The sequence below is a fragment of the Lepisosteus oculatus genome, chromosome 4, assembly GCF_040954835.1.
Source record: "Lepisosteus oculatus isolate fLepOcu1 chromosome 4, fLepOcu1.hap2, whole genome shotgun sequence".
In the NCBI taxonomy this organism is placed as follows: domain Eukaryota; kingdom Metazoa; phylum Chordata; class Actinopteri; order Semionotiformes; family Lepisosteidae; genus Lepisosteus; species Lepisosteus oculatus.
Window position 1 is genome coordinate 38,347,129 of NC_090699.1, and position 22,287 is coordinate 38,369,415.

General features: G+C 36.9%; 1 protein-coding gene across 1 annotated transcript in view; it reads right to left on the reverse strand.

The window, feature by feature from the left end:
• Positions 1–17,306: 17,306 nt before the first annotated feature.
• Positions 17,307–22,287, reverse strand: part of nhlrc2 (NHL repeat containing 2) — a 44,842-nt gene continuing 39,861 nt past the window's right edge. The window contains exon 11 of the mRNA XM_006630832.3: positions 17,307–19,375. Within this exon, the coding sequence (XP_006630895.1) occupies positions 19,116–19,375 (260 nt within the window). The 3' untranslated portion in view covers positions 17,307–19,115. The remainder of the gene's footprint in view (positions 19,376–22,287) is intronic.

The window sequence follows — 22,287 nt, forward strand, 5'->3', positions numbered from 1 at the left end:
CCACAAACCACTACTACCTGAACGTTTAGCACTCGGGATTGGGTTAGGATTAATATTAGTGATAGGGGTGGAATGCTTAATTTTACTGAGCTGTGTTAAATTATGGATTCATTAGCATTGCTGCCTCACAGTGCCCTGGGGCGCTATCTGTGTGGAGTGTGTATGTTGTTTTCATGTTCTACGGGTTCCTCTGGGGGCTCTGGTTTCCTCCCACAGTCCAAAGACTTGCTGGAAGATTAAATGGCTTCTGTAAAACTGGTCCCGGTATGAGTGCGTGTGTTTGTGGCTCTGTCTGCCCTGCTATGGACTGACATCCCATCCAGGGATGATCCTGCCTTGAGCCCGTTGCTTGCTGGGTTAAGATCTACAGTAGCTCCCCCCCAGCACTGCACTGGATAAAGCAGTTGAGAAAATTGTTGGAAGGATGGATGTGTTAGGACACATATGCTCACTGCGAAAAGTAAAAGAAACACCAACTAAATAACATATTGGGTCTCTATAAACAACAAGAATAACTTGTTGACTAAACTCACTTACTTTTCATTGTCCCAAATAGGAATTTTGCTTTCCAGGCAGGTAAAAAGACATAGCACAAAACACGTTATACAACATGAACTCATTAATAAAAGACATACGGTATATGCATGACGAGAACGAAAAAATAAATTTAATGTAAAATTTACAAGAACTCGTCCAAATTAAGGAGGATAATAGCCATGGGAATAAAGGATAACTTACTTCTACTCCATTTGAATCTACAAAAGAAGTCTAAATTGATGCTCAGATAGAAGGAGCTCAAACTACTGTGCAAGGGAGGGTCATGACGATCAATGATTATACAATGGCTACCAAAATACCCACCTTGGACTTTCTTACATTTTTCTGTGTTACAATATACAATCACAATGTATTTATTTGGGATTATTTGCTATTGATTGACACAAAACACTCTAATGTCAAAGTGAAAACAAAATTCTACAGATCCTTCTAAATTAATTATAAGTGAGAAAATAAGTGAGTGCATATCTATTCACACCCTATGACACACCTAAACAGGCTCTGGTGCAACCAAATGTCTTAGAGTCACATAATTTGTTGAATGGAGTCTACCTGAGTGTGATTAGGGTGTTTCAGAGTACAGGATAAACATTCTTATCTCTGGGAGGTCCCACAGTTGATTAGTACAGCTCCCAACAAAAACTACATCACAAAGTGAAAGGAACATTCAAGTAAATCTGGTGTAGAGTTATTGAAAAGCACCAATCATGGGAAGGGTATAAGAACATTGCAAAGGCACAAAGCGCAGTATAGTCCATCCTAACAAAATGTAGAAAACATGGCACAAATGTGGAACTGAACTTTAACAGTGTGTCCTCAAAAAGTTTTTCCAGGCAAGAAGTGCACTAGTCAGGGAGACCACCAAGTGGCCTGTGACAGCTCTAAAGGAATTACAGTCTTTCATGGCTGAGATGGGAGAAACTGTCCATGTAACAGTTTGCCTGGGTCTCACAAATCTGGGCTTCATGGCAGACTGACAAAAAACTCACATCAGATCTTGACTACACTTTTCCAGAATGCATGTGGAAAACTCATCCCAAGTGAAAGAGACCAAGTGAAAGAAGATTCTATGGTCTGAAGAGACCAAAATGGACCTTTTTGGTCTTAATGGGAAGCAAGATGTTTGGTACAGTACATTATCCTGAGAACACTATCCCTACTGTGAAGCATGGTGGTGGCAGTATCATATTAAAAGGAAACCTTTCTGCATCAGGGCCTGGAAGACTTGTAAAGACAGAAGAAAAAAAGGGATGCAGCAAAGGACAAAGAAATCTTGGAGGAAAACATGTTACAGTCTGCAAAAGACATGGGACTTGGGAGATTCATTTTCCAGTAGCAGAATGATCAATTGTGGGACCTCCCAGAGATATGTATATTTATCCTCTACTCTGAAACACCCTGAATCACATACTGGTGGGCTCCATTCAACAAAGTATGTGACTTCTAAAGACATTTGGTTGCACCAGAGCCTATATACAGTAGGTGTGTCATAGTTAAGGGTGTGAACAGATATGGACTCACTTATTTTCTGTTTTATATTTATGATTAATTTAGAAGAATCTGTAGAATTTTGTTTTCATTTTGACATTTCGTTTAAGAGCGTTTATTTTGTGTTAATAGACCGCAAAAACACCTTGTTACGTACTTTATATTTCTATAATTTAACACAATGAATGTTAAAAGGTCCAAGGGGAGTGAATACTTTTGTTAGCCAATATATTGTTTGATACAGCACTATTTGTTTGACATAGATGCCTGAAAGCTGTAGCTGTTAAAGCAGATATTTGCTTGTCTTCCACAAGGATCTGAAATATTTACAACCCAAACCCAACCCAGTTTTCTGGCAGCACTGCCTTCAGTGTAAACTTTCAACAGGAAGACAGGAGACCTCTGCTGTAGAAGACTTCCAAGGCTGCCCCAAACAATTTCAAAATAAAAGAGAAAGACTGAATAGAAGAACTAGGTTGCACCATCCACACTTCACTTTCATTCAAACCGATATATTGCTCCTTGTTGGTTTTGTTAAACGTGGTATACAATTAAATTTCTAGGATAGTGAAAGTTAAATAAACATTATTGAGTACAGTTGCATCTACTATCATTTATTTCAAATAATTACAACCACAACTGCACTGTTAAGGAACAGAAGCAGGAGTGAATGAAATATGAGGTGTACATTCATATTATTATGACAGAAAGGCTGTAACAACAACCAAATGATACAGAGACTTAGATTAATAAAGTGTAATATGTTTCAGGATTCTCGTTAGTTAAATAGCCACTTCAGTGTCTTCTTGTTAAAGTTGCAGCTATGCTCATTTGTTTTTAAGTGGTCATATCACTCAATCAGCTCGACACACTTAAAATTTCATTCAGGGCCTCAGGACTTTGTATACAGTATGTACTACCCTTTGAATCATCATGCACAATATTTAATCTTAATTATTTCCAGTGCAGCAAATAATCAAATCAGGTAACTAACGGATAGCTTAATATGCAAGAAACCAGAAGCACAGCTACTGGAGCTCAAGCCCCCTGATCTGAATTAGATTTCCAGTTAGACAAGAAACCAGCACGAATCCCAACCCTTTTATTACAATGTGCAATAAAGCCTATCTCCTTAACCCAATTCAGCAAAATGAAATTAAAAGAATTGCTAAATGGCCTTTTGAAATGTGGGCTGCTGGACTGATTGCTCTAGGGGTTGAAGAAATTATGTGCTTTAGCTTTAGAAAGTTTCTTTATGTTATTAATTAATAATTACAATTTTCTTGCACTTATATAATGCTTTTCATCCCAAAGGGTTCCAAAGTGCTTTACATATACAGTAGGAGGAGACCTACTTTCCCACCACTGAGATACAGCACCCACCTACAGTAGGTAGCCATTATGTATAGGCAGCCCCAGAGCAGAGCAGATAGAGAAATAAGAAATTACTTCACCAGGCGAATTATGCACAGAATTTACAGACAGTCAGATCAGCCATGCGGAAACTGAACCAGGACACTAGGGTTAACATCCCTACACTTGTGAACACTTGCATTGATTTAGAAACTCTGGTCCAGAGGGTCGAGTATCACCTACTGATCTACAAAGTCTTACAACAGCAACCTGGAGTCTCTTAGAGGACTTCAATTCCAGTCATGCCTGTGCCTTACTTAACATCGAAGAACCAAGGAGACCTGGCTACATGGTGGTAATACTGCTGTCCAATCAATCATGCAAATGTAGGCCGAGGATGAATAGTCTGTTCCCCTACAGACTCTGAAACGAGGCCTCAGCTTTAGGAAAAAAAAACGAGAATAGTTCAAATAAATCTTTGCATGGACATCAGTATTGGCAAGTTGCTCTACATTTCATGATTGTAGGTCAAAGAGTCTCTTTATCTTTTCTGCCATGTTTTGGTTTTCTCCCCTGAGAGCAACATGTAAGCTCAACTATATTTGTGCATTCTGACTTTTTTATTTTACAGAGACTGTGTATTCTGAATATACCAACAATTCAGCATCACGCAGGATTCATGGACAATTAATTTCTAATCGCCTCTTCTTTTGCATTCATTATCCTTGAACACCAATACCACTGAAAACAGGCCTCCTGGGCAAAGCTGGAGGAACAGACAGCTATGGAAAAACAAACTACTGTCTAACAAATATTTAATACAGTATGTTAAAGGAGATCCCCCTCCGTTGCCAAACTCAGAATGATGATCCTCAATTTCACATTTACATTGCACATGTGGAAAAAGGCAAATCCAAAAGTACAATGTTAGCGTCTAGTTGTACTCAGATCTTGCCTATAGTAAATAATCAGAACAGTTTGCCCAAAATATGGTGCCAAACTCTAAAGCAAATATTGTGCCTGTATACTATCACATCTTAAATGTTGGCTAGCTTTCAATGTCCAATGTCTAAATGATTAAGTATGTTGTTCATATAAACAAACTATGCAAAACTTTAAAGGTATTTCTTAATACCAGGTGGGGTCAATTACAAATAGTCTACATAATCACTGAACTGGTGACTAATTTGGTGACAAATGAGGTTTAGATTTGCACGGTCATTGTGGAATGTTTTGTTAATTACAATTGAAGATATATTTCAACTAGCTCTCGCTGACCATAGAATTTTGTGAACAAAGGAAATGTAAGCATCAGGATATTTATAGTTCTATAGCCAGATCTTTAAAAGGGAACTTGTGATGAGATAGAAAACCAGTTCGAAGGAACAGTGCTTTTTGAGAAGCTCTCCTGGAAGAGACAAAATTAACTTCAGAAAAGCATAAAAATGCTTGAGAGCTTCAGCTGCACAAGAAGTTATTGTCCAAAGAATGTTATGCAAGGTGAGGCTAAAGACACAGTTTAGAGCAAAGATATGTAGACTACGCCTTACTTACTTCCTGTTTTCCCATGAAGAGATTAGGGATTTCCCCTCAGCCAGTAATAAATCTAATGCTTTGGTACAGCAAGGTACAGTGATCAATCTGGAGCCCTTTTTTCGTGTTCTTTGACTTTCGACAGTCTGATTTTCTCACTGCTGTTTTGCATTTCATTTCCTCTGTACATCAAGTGTTCTTCTTTGTGTGCACCAGTGTTTCATATACTGTACAGTACATCACAACAGCCGTTGTGAACAAAATTGATTCTTGGGTAGTCCTCCTAACTGAAAGCATGGCTCTTGTGGAAAAAACAGTAGCGCCACGAAGCAACACTTCAGGCACAGCAGAATGCCCTCCAGCAAAACACCCTGAATACTTAAGCACTGCTCTCAATGGAGCCTTATTTTCAGAACTGGCTGACTACCTGTGGCAAGGCAGTCGGGTACTTTATCATTTTAAGTGACAGCTTCCTGTTTTGGAGATGGGGCTGAATAGTGTTTGGACAAGAACAAGACACCATATATTTGCAAGACCAGTTCAGGCTTTTTTAAGTTTTGCTTTCTGCTTGTCATTCTATTTGTAAAGTTGTGCGGCAGGTTTGAGCTTTTTCTTGATGAGATCTAAAATGTTATTACAAAATAAAAAGACATTGTCCATCCATCCATTATCAGAATGTTGCTTAGTCCTGATGGTGGTTGTAACAACTCAAAGTCCATATTGGAAACACAAGGCACAGACTGGGATTAGAGTCCATGGCAAGGAACACACTGAACCAATTTAAAAAACACTAAGATAGACGGCATGAGTTGGGAAGGCTGGAGAATAATAGAGCACCCAGTGACCCAACTGCTGCAAAGGCAGAAGCACTAATTGCCTTGTGAACATCTAAATTTTTTTTTCCCCCAAGACAAATTAATTTAAATACCTTATTTATCAGGCCCGTTTTAGTTAAGCGCACACAGTTCAGAATAATACAAAAATGACATATTCCATCTCTCCTTTAATGCAATGCTGAACAAGAGAGATGCATAGATAACAGAGACTCCTAGTAGTTAACGTGTGTCTTTCTGAATTACCATCTGTTGTTGCTACTGATAACAAAAGATCCACAACTCTATATTTAAAATTTAAGAAAAAGTACACAATGGAGATTTATGCCCTAATGTGTTCTTAATATAAGGACCCAAGATTTGATGTGGTCAATATAACAACTTACTTATATAAAGCATCTTCTTCTTCTTCTTTTTCACAGCCTTTGGTTGCTTTTCTCCACTTGTCTCTGTCGAGCACATCTTCCTCACTCACTTCACATACCTCCATATCTTTTCTCACACAATCTATCCATCTCTTTCTAGGCCTGCCTCTTCCTCTGTTACCTTCCACCTCAAATTCCATTACCCTCTTTGTTACTTCCTCAACGTCCCTCCTCATGATGTGTCCATACCACCGTAACCTCGCCTCTCGCATCTTCTCAACCACATCCACCACCCTACATCGTCTATGGATTTCTTCATTTCTGATCTTATCCTTCATTGAAATCTGCAGAATCCATCTCAACATCCATCTCAATTCAGTTCTTCTCATCAAGTTATCTTCCCTCTTTCCAACTGCCAAGCATTCAGCTCCATATAGTAGTACAGGTCTAATCACAGTCTTGTACATTTTGCACTTTAACTTACTAGGAATTTTCCTGTCACAGATTATTCCAGTTATTTCTCTCCACTTGTTCCATCCAGCTTTCACTCTTTGTTTTACTGCCTCCAGTGTTTCTCCTCCCTTTACCAGTTTTGATCCAAGGTATTTAAAGCCATCAACTTGTTTCAGTTTTCCTCCATTTGTCTCCTCAACATTGGTCGTAGTATCTCCTCTTCTCTCCATTACCATTATTTCAGATTTTTCTGCATTCATTTTCAGTCCACCCTTTTCCAGACTCCTCTGCCATTTGAACACTTTCTCCTGTAGTTCTACTTCTTAATCTGCCATCAGTGCCACATCATCAGCAAAGATGAGTTCCCAAGGCACTTCTGTTCTTACCTCCTCTGTCAGTGTGTCAATAATGTTTATGAAAAGGAAAGAACATAGTGCTGATCCTTGGTGTACTCCAACTGTGATTTCAAACTCCTTTTGTCTCTCCCCATTGTGTTATCATCTTCGTAGTTGCATCTCTATAAAGCATGAACAAATATAATATTATCATTATAGAAAATTTACAAAGATTTTATTTGTTTGTACAGTCAAGGAATTATGTCCCTAGGGATGTAGTTTTCAAAGGGAGACGTCTGTTACCACTGGAGGTTGGCAGAATCTATTCCATGGCAATATCAGGCTGTCCAGGTGCAGTAAGAGCTCTCTAGATCTTATTCTTGTCCGGATTCTTTGAAAGGTACAAAAGGGTGCAGAGTTTTCTCTTTACAATGTGTGGCTCTGGTATTTGAGGCCATAATCACAGGGCTTCGACTCAAGAAACTAAAATATGCATTTCCAAAATAAATTTCATATTCGGACATTTGAATAGGAATTTACATGAGTATAATGCTGAAAAGTTAATTCTCCTTCTCTGCTTAACTGCCTGTAGTTAAACACTTAGACAAGCACAGTCCATTCAACTAATCAGAATTAATCTACAGATTCCATCATGTCTGTCTTCAGTTTGAAAGTATTCCCCCCTTCACATGATAATATTTTTGAATGCACTAAGAATTTGCTTTATAACAACCATGTTTAAAATCAACGCAGTACTGAGTTTAAACAAATTTCAAGGTGCTCCCTCATTATTTTATATGCTATACTGTGTATATGACACTATTTCGTGAGTTAGGTTAGTATGATCTACCTTTTTTATACATCTTTTCTGTATATCAAAGTTCCCCATTGTTCCATGGTAGTCATGAATGGTCTTGTGTACCTCCAATTTCAGATCAGACCCCCTGTGACTTTCTTCTTCAGTGTCTCCAGTCTTCTTGGTACTACAACACTGATGAAAAAGTGGTTCTTTATGCGTGCTTTTTAGCACATAAGTGGTCTCTGAATTCAAGACTGACCAATATGTTGCACTTGTCAATTCACGTAGACAAGTGCACTGTGATACAGGTAGGTAGCAAAACCAAACTAAACACACCAAAAAGGGAAACACTTATAAAGAAATTGTGAAACATAAACCAGAGAAGACACATTGAAACCATTTAGAAGTGTATTTATAACAGCGAACTTGAGGCACTTTTTACACAAAGGGTGATGGGGCCTGGATCAAGCTACCCAACAGCGTTGTTTAAGATGATCCTTTCTCTCTTTCAGGGAAAGGCTAGATGATATCCTCAGATCAATTAGCTACTAGCATCAGGGTTTAAGCTCTGTGTTTTGTAATAAATTAACTACTCTTGATGGATCAATCCATCTGTATTCTGAGAGTACATGTATGATGTTGTTCATTGCAAACTTGCAAGTAAGTAGATGACGGATGTGGTATCTAATTAACTACTCTTGATGGATCAATCCATCTGTATTCTGAGAGTACATGTATGATGTTGTTCATTGCAAACTTGCAAGTAAGTAGATGACGGATGTGGTATCTAATTACAGAGCTGTGCTCTGTTTTACGACGCCGTTACAAAGCTTGCATCTTTGTAGTGCTTTAGGGTCAAAACCTTGCAAATCAAATTGATATAACAGCCATTCAAAAAGGCATTTAACAGAATTGTTCTCATATTCCCAATCACTTTCAATAACCGCTTAGCCAATTCTGGAAGCACTGGGCACAAGATAGCATACTCCCTGGATAGGAGTATGAATCCACAGAAGTGCACAAACATGCACACATTCATACCAGGGGCAATTTGTACAGAAGCTAATTAACCTACTGGCATGTCTTTGGAGCACCTGGCTAGCACCTCAGGTCCAGAAGTGAAGCCAGGGCTCCAGGAATATGAGGCAGCAAGGCTATCCACAGTGCCTCTGTGTCACTGTGCCACCCCCCCTTTTCATATTATTATATATGGATAGCTTTGCCTTGAAGCTTATTTTAACCACACCAATATAATTACAAAGATATGAAAAAAATGGAATCTCTAACTTTATTTCTCAGACTTCAAATGCCAGGAGCCGCTTTCAAAATTACAGAAACAAAACACACGGAGCACAAAAAACCGTGCAGTTCTGTGAAAAGGTTCTGAAAGAGATGTCAAATTAAATTGGCCGCAGACCAGCCTATTGTTATTGATCCACACAGCACCTCTTCCAAAACAAGTACATTTTATGAGTTTCAGACACACGGGGCAAATGAAGAAAATTGACCGCAGGAGAATATTTGATATCTGCATAGATTTACGATGGAAAAGTAAAGTTTAATACCAATGCTGTAATACACAATATCCGGCATTTCAGATTACTCTAATAATGGGTCCAAAACAATGCATTTATTATTTGTTTAATTTCAGGTTCAATTATCTTCTTTCCATTAATCATTTTACCCCCCCAAAAAAAGTCTTTTTAAAATTCACAAGCGATTCACTACTGCAGAATTACATTCCTGGCCAGCCATATCTCTTTTATTGTAATGCATTATACTTTCCCTAATCCCTGCAAATAATTAAATGAGCTAATTGACAAATTATGGGTTTCCTGGTTCCAGGCATTAGGTAAATAACGACTATCAGAGAACTCCAGGCTTTGCTTGCATGATTAATGATGCAATACATCGCAAGAAACGGTGGTTCTAAAACAGATTGACAGATTCTATATTCCTAGGTGAACTACTGACAATGACTAAAGAAACTGCAGTACTTGTATGAATTAAGTGCTTGTTGATTTGCATTTTTTGGAATCTCCACAAATATTTGCACCAGGTAAATTTGCACCAGTAAAGGTAATATATTTATACAGTCTACCAGAATGGTTGAATGTGTATTATTTTAAAGAGTCATTTGTCCCAGCATGGCTGGGCAGTTGAAAGTATGGCATTATTTTTTTTTCTTGTTTTTACAGGAAGCTGAAATTCAACAAGTACAATGAAAAAAGTTAATTGAATGTAGCAGACAACTTTTTACCCTCATCCATTATTCTTCCCAATCACCCATTTAATTGGGCTTCTGCTGAAAGGTACGATTGAATCTTCCAACTCATATCCACCCACTGCCAGTAGGCTGAACTAAAATCTGGGCAAAAGAACCGCTAATGTATCCGTAGCTTCCGTGAACTGGGAGTAGGTGGGAAGTCACACGCTTCGGAAAACATCAGCTGGAATAATGAAGAGTGATCGCGAAACCGTCCAAAAGACACTCACAATTGTGCTGTTGTGTAATGCATGGAAAGGGAAATTAATCATCCCACACAAAACTATGCTCCTGAACACATGCAGAACACATGTAGGGCTTGTGGGGGAGAATTATTTACAGTTTCTTTCAAGAATGCACTCATTTGCTTGATGTGAATAATATCCTGCAATGTCTTCCCAATAGGATTCTTGAAAATGTAACTGGGCCTCGTGAAATACATTGGGATGCTGTTCGTGGGAATCCTTGAGAATCTTCACCCCAGTTTCCTTAATTTGTTTTTCATGTGCAGGGCAACAGTCACCTATGGATTTGGAAAGTAGTTTATTTCAACTGACGAAGTTAAATGCCTTTTTACCTCTAAAATATTATTCTGTCTAACCTCATTCACTAATATTTCAAATGGCAAATTGACCAGTGAAACTGGTATTTGTCTGAGTTTGAAGTTAAATTAAACTGTTTCTGAAATCACATTAGGGGATAGTCTAGAATATTGTTATAGATTGAGGGGGTACAAACATAGAAAATACCAGAAATGACTTAATAAACAAATAAAATAATCATAACCACCAACTTGTAAAGATTTTACCAACATACTGTACTTGGCACTATCTTCTCTCTCTTTGTGTCTGGCTGTCCGTATTCTCCTTTTGCTTCCTCTCTCCCCCCACCTACCCATTTAAATCCTGTCCCCTGGCAATTCCTGGTTTACCTTGGTTAAGACAAAGAACAATGTGTCTCACACTCAGTACCACTCAATAAACATCTAAGCTTCACGACATCATTAGCACACTATGATTTTTATCACGTATATTTACCAGTTAATTTAAGATTGCACAATTAATTTCCTGCCACTTACATGCCCATCACATGATGACAAGAGGCATAACTGTTGGAGCACCATCGCCACTGGTGCAACACTGAAGACAAAAGCAGACCTGTCTGCCCTTAAGCCTGTCTTTAAATTGCCAGACACCACAACAGAAACTGCACATTCAAGCCACAACAAGACATGAATCATTAAGTCCTCTGAAATGAAAGCAGACAGACGTGTCAGATTCTGTTGTCAGTAAGGACACGTATTTAGACATCTGGAAAACATCAAATGGAAGTGACATGTTTCTAAGGGTATTTTGTTAATATTTTGGTAGGGCACTATATGGATTTATGGAAGATCCCAGATGGGAATGATATAATACTCTGTATATTAATAATTGTAAGACACATCCATCTAGATTCATCACACTAAAAGATTGCAGATTGTCAGACAGTCTTTGATGTGTAGCAATACGACCAGTTCAGTAGTCTCAATACTAGTAAAAGAGGATTCAAAGCGTGGTGACATCCATTTCTTTAAAAATGGAAAAATAAACAAGCATTTCCTTACAGGACAGCTTTAATATGAAGGCCCCTCTGCCAAAAGAAGCAGCATTTGCTTTGCTCCGAGATAGCCGAGATGGCCTCTGATTGCTTTGTTAAAATCTTTATGCCTTTTGTACAGGGAGCTATATTTAACATTGCCCCAGCTTTTCCCTAGCCACAACCTGAATGAAGTACAGCAGATGCTGGAAAATAAATTGCTAATTATTTTTACAAATGGGGAAAAAAGCCTGAGCTGGTTTTATCTGGATCTTTTGATACTGGCAGCTGAATACTGCAGTTTCTAATTTAATGCATTTTTATTTAACAAAAAGATTCTTCTTATGTACTCTAGCCCTGTATCCACAGGGTCTGCAAGGAGGCAAACCTGCAACTGCTCAGATGCAACTTTTTGCTTCCAAACTTAAATTAGATTTGTGCTCCATCAGAAGGTTTTCTTTATTGTGCAGCTGATCTACAGAGATAAATCAAACAGTTTGAAAAGCAAGGGGTTCTGCTCAAACAGACCTTTACAGTACATTAAACTTTCTAAGCATAGCTGTAGGCAAAAACATTGTACAACACTACCACTGCCTGAAGATAGCAGATCAAAATGTCAGTATTACGCCTCCTAAAAACAGGAAAGGAAATAAAAAAACATGCTAAAATAAGTGGTTAAAAAAGCACAGCTCCGTTTCAAGAAAACAAATTCTTAAATAAAAAGGTGCCATTCCACTACCAAAATGTACATAAAAATGACCAAAATGAATAAAAAAAGAACACAAATCAAAAACATGGACATTTCATCCAATACTAAAAACAACATCCCAGGTCCTTTATTCTACAGTGTGAAAATCACCAAGTATAATTAGCAAAACAATTTAAACAATCAACTTATATTGAATAATTGTACTTGTATTTGAATAGTCATGTTTTGAACATTTCTTCATGTTTCAAGAAAGTACAACAATTTTGATGAATTATGATAGATTGTCATGTGTCAAAGGGACAGTATTGTAGTGCATCAAGTTTGGTTTTTTAGGAGAACTACACTTTTTTTCAAGTATTGCTACATTTAAATAAGTATGATTCAGCTTCTTATTTCACATGCATATTTACATCGGTCTTTTGGGAAAATTATCTACCACGTTTACAGAGGAGAAATGTCAATACTGTATGTAGGTGTTCTTTTGAAAATATTTCATTTCTGCATCCAACATGCATCTGAATTTCAAACAAATGCCCAGGAATCCATAAAAGGTTGTCCCTGTGTTTGCATAGGCGCTGTTGGGGTCTTCATTAGTGTTATTAAAATAAAAAATACTAACAAAATTAAACACAAACGAACAAAGGAGAAATCCAGAAAAGCTCGGAAAAGGGAACTGTTGTACAAGCATATCCAATTACTACCAAATCAGCCTGAGACGTAAAGACATTCTGAAGAGATAAAAAACAGATCCTAAGTCAAGTGAATCACAGATTGTATGAATAAACCAGAACATTTTAAATTAAAAAAAAAATTAAAAAGGAGGCAAAAAGAGCTACAACAATTAAATTGTGCAGCTGTTCCTGAGGAATGTAAAACAAAAACAAATTCTATTTATCATGGAACTTTAAAATGTTTCATTTTAAGTTAACAATGTTATTTGAATGTAAACAAAAACAATCATATAATCAGTATTTAGGACTGCCAGCACTGGAGAGATGCTTTCTGAACACAAAGGGAAAGCAAACTCTGTCCAACACGAGGTCATTCTGTCCATCTGTGTAACCTGAACTTTCTTTGCTTTAAAATTAAAATTAAATGAATCTGGGAGACTGCTTCCAGTTTTTTTTTAAAGATTGGACTCAAAATAAATACATTTATAATACATGGACAGAGGAAACTGGTATCTCATACTTATTCTAACCCGACAAATAATTTAGGCAATTACCTTGTTCCTGGGCAATTTGTCAGCAGAGGCTCCTTGGTTAAGTGTCTTGAAAAGGAAACTGGTCTTCACAACATGTGTTGTTTAAATGTGTGTACATATTCATCCTAATCACGAACAAAAATTGCACTCGGACGAGAGAATGAAAAACAGTAATTTGTCTGCATAAACGTATTACTTACCATAACAGAGGATTAAAATAAACAGTCAGGCCAGCATTTACATTTTGATTTTCAAAAGCAGAAGAGTCGTGAACTCTGACATCCACACTTGTTTTCCTGAAAACAAATGCAGGAATTAATCATTTAAAGCTGATTGAACTGAACACCAGTTCTTCACACACCCCTGAACACTTGCTGTACCTTAATTTAAAATGGCACAGAATTTCAGGCAAGTGAATATCTTTTTTTTTTTGCATTAAATGTGTTCAGGGGTTCTGGAGTTAATTTTATTTTGTCATGTAAGATTTCAGGATATCTAATCAGACAAGATTTTTTAAAGAAACTAGTCATCTAGGGCAGTAGTCTGTTAAACTATGGCTAGTCACTAAACCTTAAGAAAATGCAGGTTTGGCTTGGTTTTCCCCTTAGCCATGATTTGAGTTTAAGGGTGTTACAGAGTCACACAGAGAGTAAAACAATACACCAGTTGAGGAAAAAAAAAACTTAAAAACATTGTTCACTTTTGTATATTCTGTGCAACCCTGCTGTGTTAGTATTCCCATTTCTTCAATTTAAGGCCTTTGCACAAAGCAGCTAATCATTTCAAAATCACTTAAACAGTCATTCCCTGGTTCAATACTTAAGTACAATAACACTTAAATACACTAAATAGCAGTGGTTTTCATAAGCAGCCCATGGCCCTATAGTTCCACACTTTACATATAAGATTTTAACAATGAGCAGAGACCTGTTAAAAATGAAATACTCAAATACTCACTACAATTAAATAGCCAGCTGGAATGAAAAACACAGGGCCTTGAGTTGCAGCCCTCCATAGATCTACTCACTTCACATTTTCATTGCAAACTACTGGCTTCATTAGACTTTGTAACTATTTTCACCTCTTACAGCATTAGACTTGAAATTAACATTCACTCTGCATCTTGAGTAAATCAAAAATTCGACTCACCCACCAGTTGCAAGTTACTAGCACAATACCTTGGGTTTCCACTGGGCAAAAACTGCTGCAAACCAAACGAAAACCATCAAGACAGGGGTTTTCAATCTGTGATTGCTGGAGGGCAGGAGTGTAGAACATTTTGATTTAACCAGGGTCCAGCAGTTTCACAGTCCATCTGTTGCAGGTATACTTGCAATAAACAGGTGTCTAAAATTTAAGCAATTAGGCCAAAGAATCAGTGTGACCTGGATTTGGGAACTGTGGGATTGATGGGATTGTGTATCACACCCTCAGGATCAAAAAGCAGAAAGTGCAGGGGCTGCCATTTCAATTATGAGCAGAAGTGAGAAATCCTGCAATCAAATTTCATGTAAGGGGGTATATCCTATGTTAGTAGTAGTAGTGGTAGTGGAATACAAGTGGCACTTTCTTTCTATACTATTGCATGACGGGTCCAAACAGTACTTTTTCAGTAATTGCCCTGTAATTACTTAATTAAACCTATTGCCTAGGATCACTCAAACAACCATGGATATTCTGGAACAAAGAAGTGGAATGGAAAGCAAGTGCCAGAAATTGGCAAAGTTGCCCGTTCCCATCCTACGTCCCTGGTGTGAGCTCAGGCTTTGTTTTAGGCATACCACTGCAATGAAGAAATACAACATGCACAGTATTTGTGTGGAGTGTCAGCAAAATGGAACAGTACCAAGCTGTTTTGAGGGCACTGCAACATATTTAAATACTCTTGGAGAAATGAACATCCCACTTGTATGGTTAATTCTGTCATGGGAACGTAGCTGGGACATAATGCATGACTAAGAACTGGCGAATAATGCTTTCACTAGCCAAGAGAGAAAACCACAGTTAATTAGTTATAAAACTGGCACTTCTGTCCAAAGTGTTCCAGTAAGAGTTTTTTAAAGCCATGGAAGAAGCACCAATAATTCCTTTAGAGGAACAAGATACCTTTCTGAACTATTTAAATCTGCAATGCGCACATGGAGAATAAAAACCTAAGTGGAATAGCCAATGAAACTGAAGATATGATGCTTTAAATAATGTGGTTGGGATGGCAATTAATTTAAAAAGCTGATGAAAACCCAGTACAACTGAGTAAAGATAGCGAGGTCAGCAGGATTTCCAGTCTTATTTGTCAAAATACAGAGATCATGTAACCAGGTAATACCTTGTTTTTCTTCTTGGGCTGAAAGTGCTAGGTACGGTTAGCTTGACACCTTCACTGTTGAACCAGAGCTGCCTTTCCACATATTGTGTCCTACCCAAATACGTATGCCAGAGACATCTCTAAGCTCACCCCCATTGCCCTCACATTTTGTATTAAAAATTGCATATTTGCCGAGAGCTTCCGACTGCCATTTGTACAGAGCTTGAACCATTACTCAATTAATTTATGCTTATGCAGTCAATGAGAATGCAGCAGAGTCCTTCATAACTTCAGGCCATATCATCAGATGTGTGTGAAATGATAAGAGGTGATTGCAGCACAATTCTGCAAGCCTAGGTTATCTAATTGATAACTTTCAGAACTAATATGACAATTTGTTGGTTATATTTTAAGTATCATTTTTAAGTGGATGTGACAGATCATTTTGTTGCTCTGCCTAAAGTGTGGTGTCTCTTTCTCTGCAACACCACTATAAATTGATTTTTTTTTTGCTCCAGAGGGTTGAAGAACACCAACAAACACTACATCCAGTGGCAACCTACTGTAATTTACCTCCTGATGGCTCTCATCCAAATACCATTCAGTACCAGTGTTGCTTCTGAGATCTGCTGAGGTGCTATAGCTAAATCCTATTTTTATTCATTCATCATATTTTGTATTCATTTATCAGAATTATAAAGTTTTTCAACAAAATACTTCTTGGATGGATTGTATAAGAAAACTGCATTTGAGGATGCCACTAACTAAAACACCTGATTAACTGAAATGAATATCTTTCTTTACAAAAGTTTTTATATTTTAAATTCTGCAACAATCTTTTCTATACAATAATCCCTTACTATATGAGCTTAATGCGTTTCTTAAAATCTGCTTGTAAGGTAAAAACCTGTGTAAAAGAACAGAAGCTCTGATTAGTTTCAGAACTAAAAAATGTACCCAAACCTCCCTTACTTTAATGCAGCAAAGAATGGTACATAAGAATGAAAACAGTAACACTCCTGGTTAATTATTCGAGTAACATGCTTAAAGTCCTTAGCTAATGCATAAATGATAGGTAGGAAAACAATAATACTCCTGCTCATGTACAGTATAGCAGTTACATTGTTATAGTCATTAACAAATGCATGAACATAAAAATGTGTCTATCCTGTAATATACGTACTCAACACACCCAAGCCTTTAATATAATAAAAGTTAAGATGTAATAAAAAATAAAAGGTAAATTACTCATCCAAGAAGATGCAAGAACAAAAGAGTCCAGCTCAGACTCAGACTCAGCTCAGCTCAGAGCCAGAATATGCTTGTTAAATGAAAAAGAAAGGAATGACTACATCTTGAATTGAGGTTGCTTATATAGCGAGGGATTAATGTATTCACTTGCAATTATATACCACATGTTCCTGGAGTCTCATTTCAATACTGATTCTCTTGTTTCTCTAAAAAAGCTTCATTGGCACACAAATTTAAATGCTTGGTCACATCAAAAAGCTCAAAATATTAAAACAATGACAAAAATATTTTATTTTTTATTTAATAAATAAAAGGTTTGTAAGGTAAGAAACATATTATATTATATATATTATAACATCATTATAATGTTAGAAAAATATTTTTTGAGAAGAAAGTGCAACTATAAGTGCTCTGGTATACATCAGCATTAGTGCACCAGTGAATAACAATGTACTGTAGCCTTGGGTACCTGTAAGAAACACAGTTTACACTTAATATGTGCAAAAGGCAAGACAAAGCACAGGAACTTTTGCTTTAAATTCACATAAGCTGTTTGTATCTTCATTTTACTATTGATGAACTTTTATTATAATGGCAAATATATTTACCTTAAAGTTATACACATACAAACCAAATTCTTGTTTAATTCAGATACAAGTAATTTGGAATAATAACAGCACTGGTATTACCTGATACATAATAACAGCACTGGTATTACCTGATACTGAAGTGAACTTTTGTAAAAAAAAAAAGCTTATTGCTATTTGTTTTGTAGAACCTGAGCTTGGTCTCATATTTTGAAATGCACTAACATATAAATATACATATAATAAAAATTAATCCAGGTTATAAATGTCACCTCTATAAAACAACTGGAAAGATGGACATTTTATTTACTGTGCACTACATAAACACAGTATTATGCTGATACCCATGTGAACATTCCAAAAAATGAAAAAAATGTTGTAAAATGTAATTCTGAATCATTGTAAACTGTTTGGTTGCAAACTTGATATTAAATTGTTAAATACATGTACAAGTTAATACATATGCCCATATTCTAAACAAATTAAAGAGTCTAAATAAAAATCAAGAATGAAAATAATTCAGTTGCTAATGTGATGTTTACATGCACCTCTCACCTCTCACAAATGTAAAGCCAAAAATCAAAAATATAATACAAAGCATCTATCTTAGGTCTACTAACACGGTAACTGAAAGCAACAGATGTTTTGAAAGACAACAGGTAAGTAAACTTGTGTGATACAGCAACGTGGGTCTGTCTTTCCCTTTGCAGTGTTCCCCAGAATAGCTCTGCAAAAAGATAACTTAAAGGCTCAAATATCAGGTCAGGTTTTACTACAGCATGTCTACTGCTGGTAATACAGGCAGAACAAAATTTAATTTCACTGTAATTTTCAAAGATTCGCTTCCCTTTGATTACCTTCATTTATCCTGCTGTGATGGGGAACACACTGGTCTTACACTGCTTAACAAGATCCTCTGAGACAGTTCACACAGAAAAAAAAAACAAGGGGTGATGAAGGAGTAAAACAAGTTTTGAAAACTTAATTTTATTTTTAATCAAATATTTAAGTGTTTCCTGTTTGAACTCTTCAATTGCAAAATATGTGTGCATCACTCCTCAAGCTTTGCAATTATGAAGCTTCTTTTCCTATCAGAAGTTAATTCAAAGCTATCTGGTTTCCGGGTCTCACTAGAGACGGCATGCTATGGTGCAATGATTTTCATAAACTCTCCATAATTATGAGATGAACCAGTAAGATATATAACAAATCTGAATAAATCTCTGTGAGTACTCAAGTGTACTTTTTAGTCTATGTCCCACAGAAGAGACACAGACCTTTAAATAGGACTGCATCACTCTGAGCTAAATCTCTAACAAAATGGCTTACCATTGCAGGGAGTAGGAAGTTTATGTTCATACCATCTTACATCCTAGAAAATCCGTTTAATGGTAATCGTAATGCTCAAAGACAAGCCACTCTTCTCTTGGTAACATTTAACAACAGCAAAAACGGTAAATGGTTGTACCTGAGAAAACCTTGTTTGAGAGCAGAACCATTAATTAAAGGCATAACAGAGCACTATTTGTGCTGTGTTACCTTCCTTTTTGTTATCCATTTGCAAAGGTTGCCTGAATGAGACAGCCTTCATCATACAAGTGTTGTCATTTAAGCTGCAGTAATAGAGACATACACCAACTAGCAGGACAGGGTTAGGTATTGGTATGCTGGATGGGACAGTCGCTGATATTGCTAGAGGCTGTGAAAGGTCCACTATGTCTCCGCTTGAGCGCTGGTCTTGAAGGAGCCAATCATTGCCTAGACAAAAAGCAAACACATTTTTAAAATGCCATCACATGCGTAGTCCCACTTTCCTCCTCATAAAAACAACAAAAATGCTAGCACATGTACAAACTCTGTTTAAAGATTTTCCAACCCTTTATAGCATATCCCATAACCAGCACTTAATTACAATAAATGAGTAATTCAGCATTTAAAGTTACACAGAACTTTAATGATATTAAAGACTGATCATTTCAAGGTAAAGAAATACACAGGTAAAAGTAAAAAAAATATCGAATTCCCCAAGCATGACAAATTTACGCTGTTTGGAAAATAAAAAATTACAACTTTAACCTTGAGCATAAATATTAAATGTGACACTGTTTTTCGTAGGTAGAAACTTGCCATGTACAGTTTGTACAACCACAATACTAAAATGAACACTTTCTTTTTTCTTTATTTAAAAGTGGATCTTTTGGATTTATTCAATTACAAAGCTTTTAATAATTCTATAAATGAATTTCCTGTATTCACTTACCAAAGGCACCAATGACTATGTATAGTAACCTCTGCAGAAGAAAATCCCTTTCCCATGTCATTAAGTAGGTTAGATAGGTATTTCATTTTAACAGGTTCTGTTTTCTTTACACCTTAACAACATTAAATTTTATTAAAAGAATGAACAGTTCCTGTTTGTGGGGACTTTCTACTTTGCCCTAATCCTTAGTGAGCTTTCCCTGAATTGGCCATGTAAATCTGATTGTGCCTCACAATATATACAAATATTCCTATACATGAATAAAATTATGCTAAAACAAGCAACCTCAAAAACGCCTCCAAAATACAAACTGTTTCAGAGCTAATCGATTTACCATTTCAAGGGATTTTTGCCAGACTGTAATTTTAAACTTTGTGTAGCAGACCACCCAGTCAAAATGCATTGCTGCTCATTATTTGTTAAAATGAGCTGAGCAGTTTTTTTCCTCTCTGTTCTAGTGTGTATAAGGTCCCTCATGGTTAATGAAAACTGTATTCGAAGCATTATGTCTGTGATAATGTGCTGGTGTGTTTAAAATAAGAAACTGCCGATGTTGCCTACAGAAATTCTCATTTCCATCCATCCACTTTCAGCCTGCTTGTCCTGATGAGGGTCGTGGCTGCTCTCTTTTCAGTGGGCTGGAAAAAGCCCTCAAGATGCATCAAAAAACCTCTCTACAATTTTAACATCACAACCTTTAAAAAAGCATTTTAAAGATGGATTATCTTTTTAACTTAATTTTTCTTGTTTTGCCGGAAAAACACAGTAATACTTATACTATATAACAGTATTATCATTACGTATAATAATGATGCAACTTAAAATTTATATATTAAAAAAAGAAATTAAATCTACAGGTTTACATTTATGACAGCATTTGCTGAACAAACTATATAGCAAAGAAGGGCAGTCACCACAGGTTAATTCAACAAGGGACCCAGTATTCTGGTATTCACGTACAATGTGTTCTGTAAGCCAATAAGAAAAGCAAAGTCATACAGAATAGAGAGGACTGTTAGATGCCTCTGAGGAATTATCTCTCAGTGGCAGTTATACTCAGTCATGCCAATTTTTCTTGTTCAACCATGCCTGTAAAACATTTCCGACACTAAAAAAGCAAACTTAATTTAAATTCCTGCCTGGGACACCACTGACATTACTGCTAACATTTCTCGGTACTTATTTCACAATACAATTTATTTTTTCCATTACAATATTTGATCATTGTCTGAAATATTACTAGTTTGTTTTGCAGCCGTCATTAATTCAAGTTGCAGGTCTGTTAAAGTAACAAGGCAACCAAATACAGTCACAAAGATCCAAGTCCTCAATGTAATTACTCTGACATCTTGTCTTTAGACCACTGAGGTTAAGAACAATATTTCTGGAGCTTCTGAATCAGGTAGACAGGCTTGACAGCACACGAGCAGGTATCTAGTGTTACAGTCCATTAATTGATCTTAACATTCAAGCTACAATGAGGGCAATTATTTTTGCAATTAAAAGCATGTAAGCTAAATTCAGCAGAGGCTGAATTGCATATGTACGACAACGCCTGCAAGACAGGAAACTCCAAATCGTGCCACTAAGTAACTTAAAGAGCATTTTCATTTTCTTGCTCGCAATTTAAGACTGCTACCATTTTCATAATATCTAAAAAACATCAGAAAACTCTGGTGTACTAATAAAGTGAACCCTGTGACTTCCCAGACACTTGTAGGCTTGTGGTGCTTGTGGTCATGGACAGATGCTCCTTGCCCTTAGTTGGTTAAGAACCTCCAGTACAGGCCTTATCTTACATGTTGTAAGATAAGTGGTTTTTATAGATAATAAATAATAAGCTATCCAAACCAAATATTCAATGCCACTTCAAGATAAAGGAAGTTAGATAAGATAAGATCACTTTATTGGCTATATACAATTTCATGTATTAGGACTTTTCATGAATTTGTCTTTTTGCATACCCCAACTTGCTCTCCGAGAGGCACACAGGCAGAGAGATGGGGAGAGAAGCTTGGGGTCAGAGTGCAGGGCCAGCCATTTATACAGCACCCCTGGAGCAGTTGGGGTTAAGGGCCTTGCTCAGGGGCCCAACGAAGTAGGATTCCTCTGCTGGCCGCAGGATACGAACCGGCATCCTTCCAGCCTCCGGCGCAGATCTTTAGCCACAGAGCCACCGCACCACACCTATGGTTAACTATGGTTCAACATGCTGACCAGGCAAGGATGGTGGACAGGGCCTGGCAGGGATCAAACCTTCATCTCTTTGATACTAAGAAGCAAAAAGTGTAAGCTCATAGATAATTAATCTAGATTACTTTCTGAAGTTCACATGCTTTGTATTTCAGCTTGAAGCCAGTGTAGGAAGTGTAGCCAGCCTTCCACAATAAAAGAACAGTGTGCATTAACC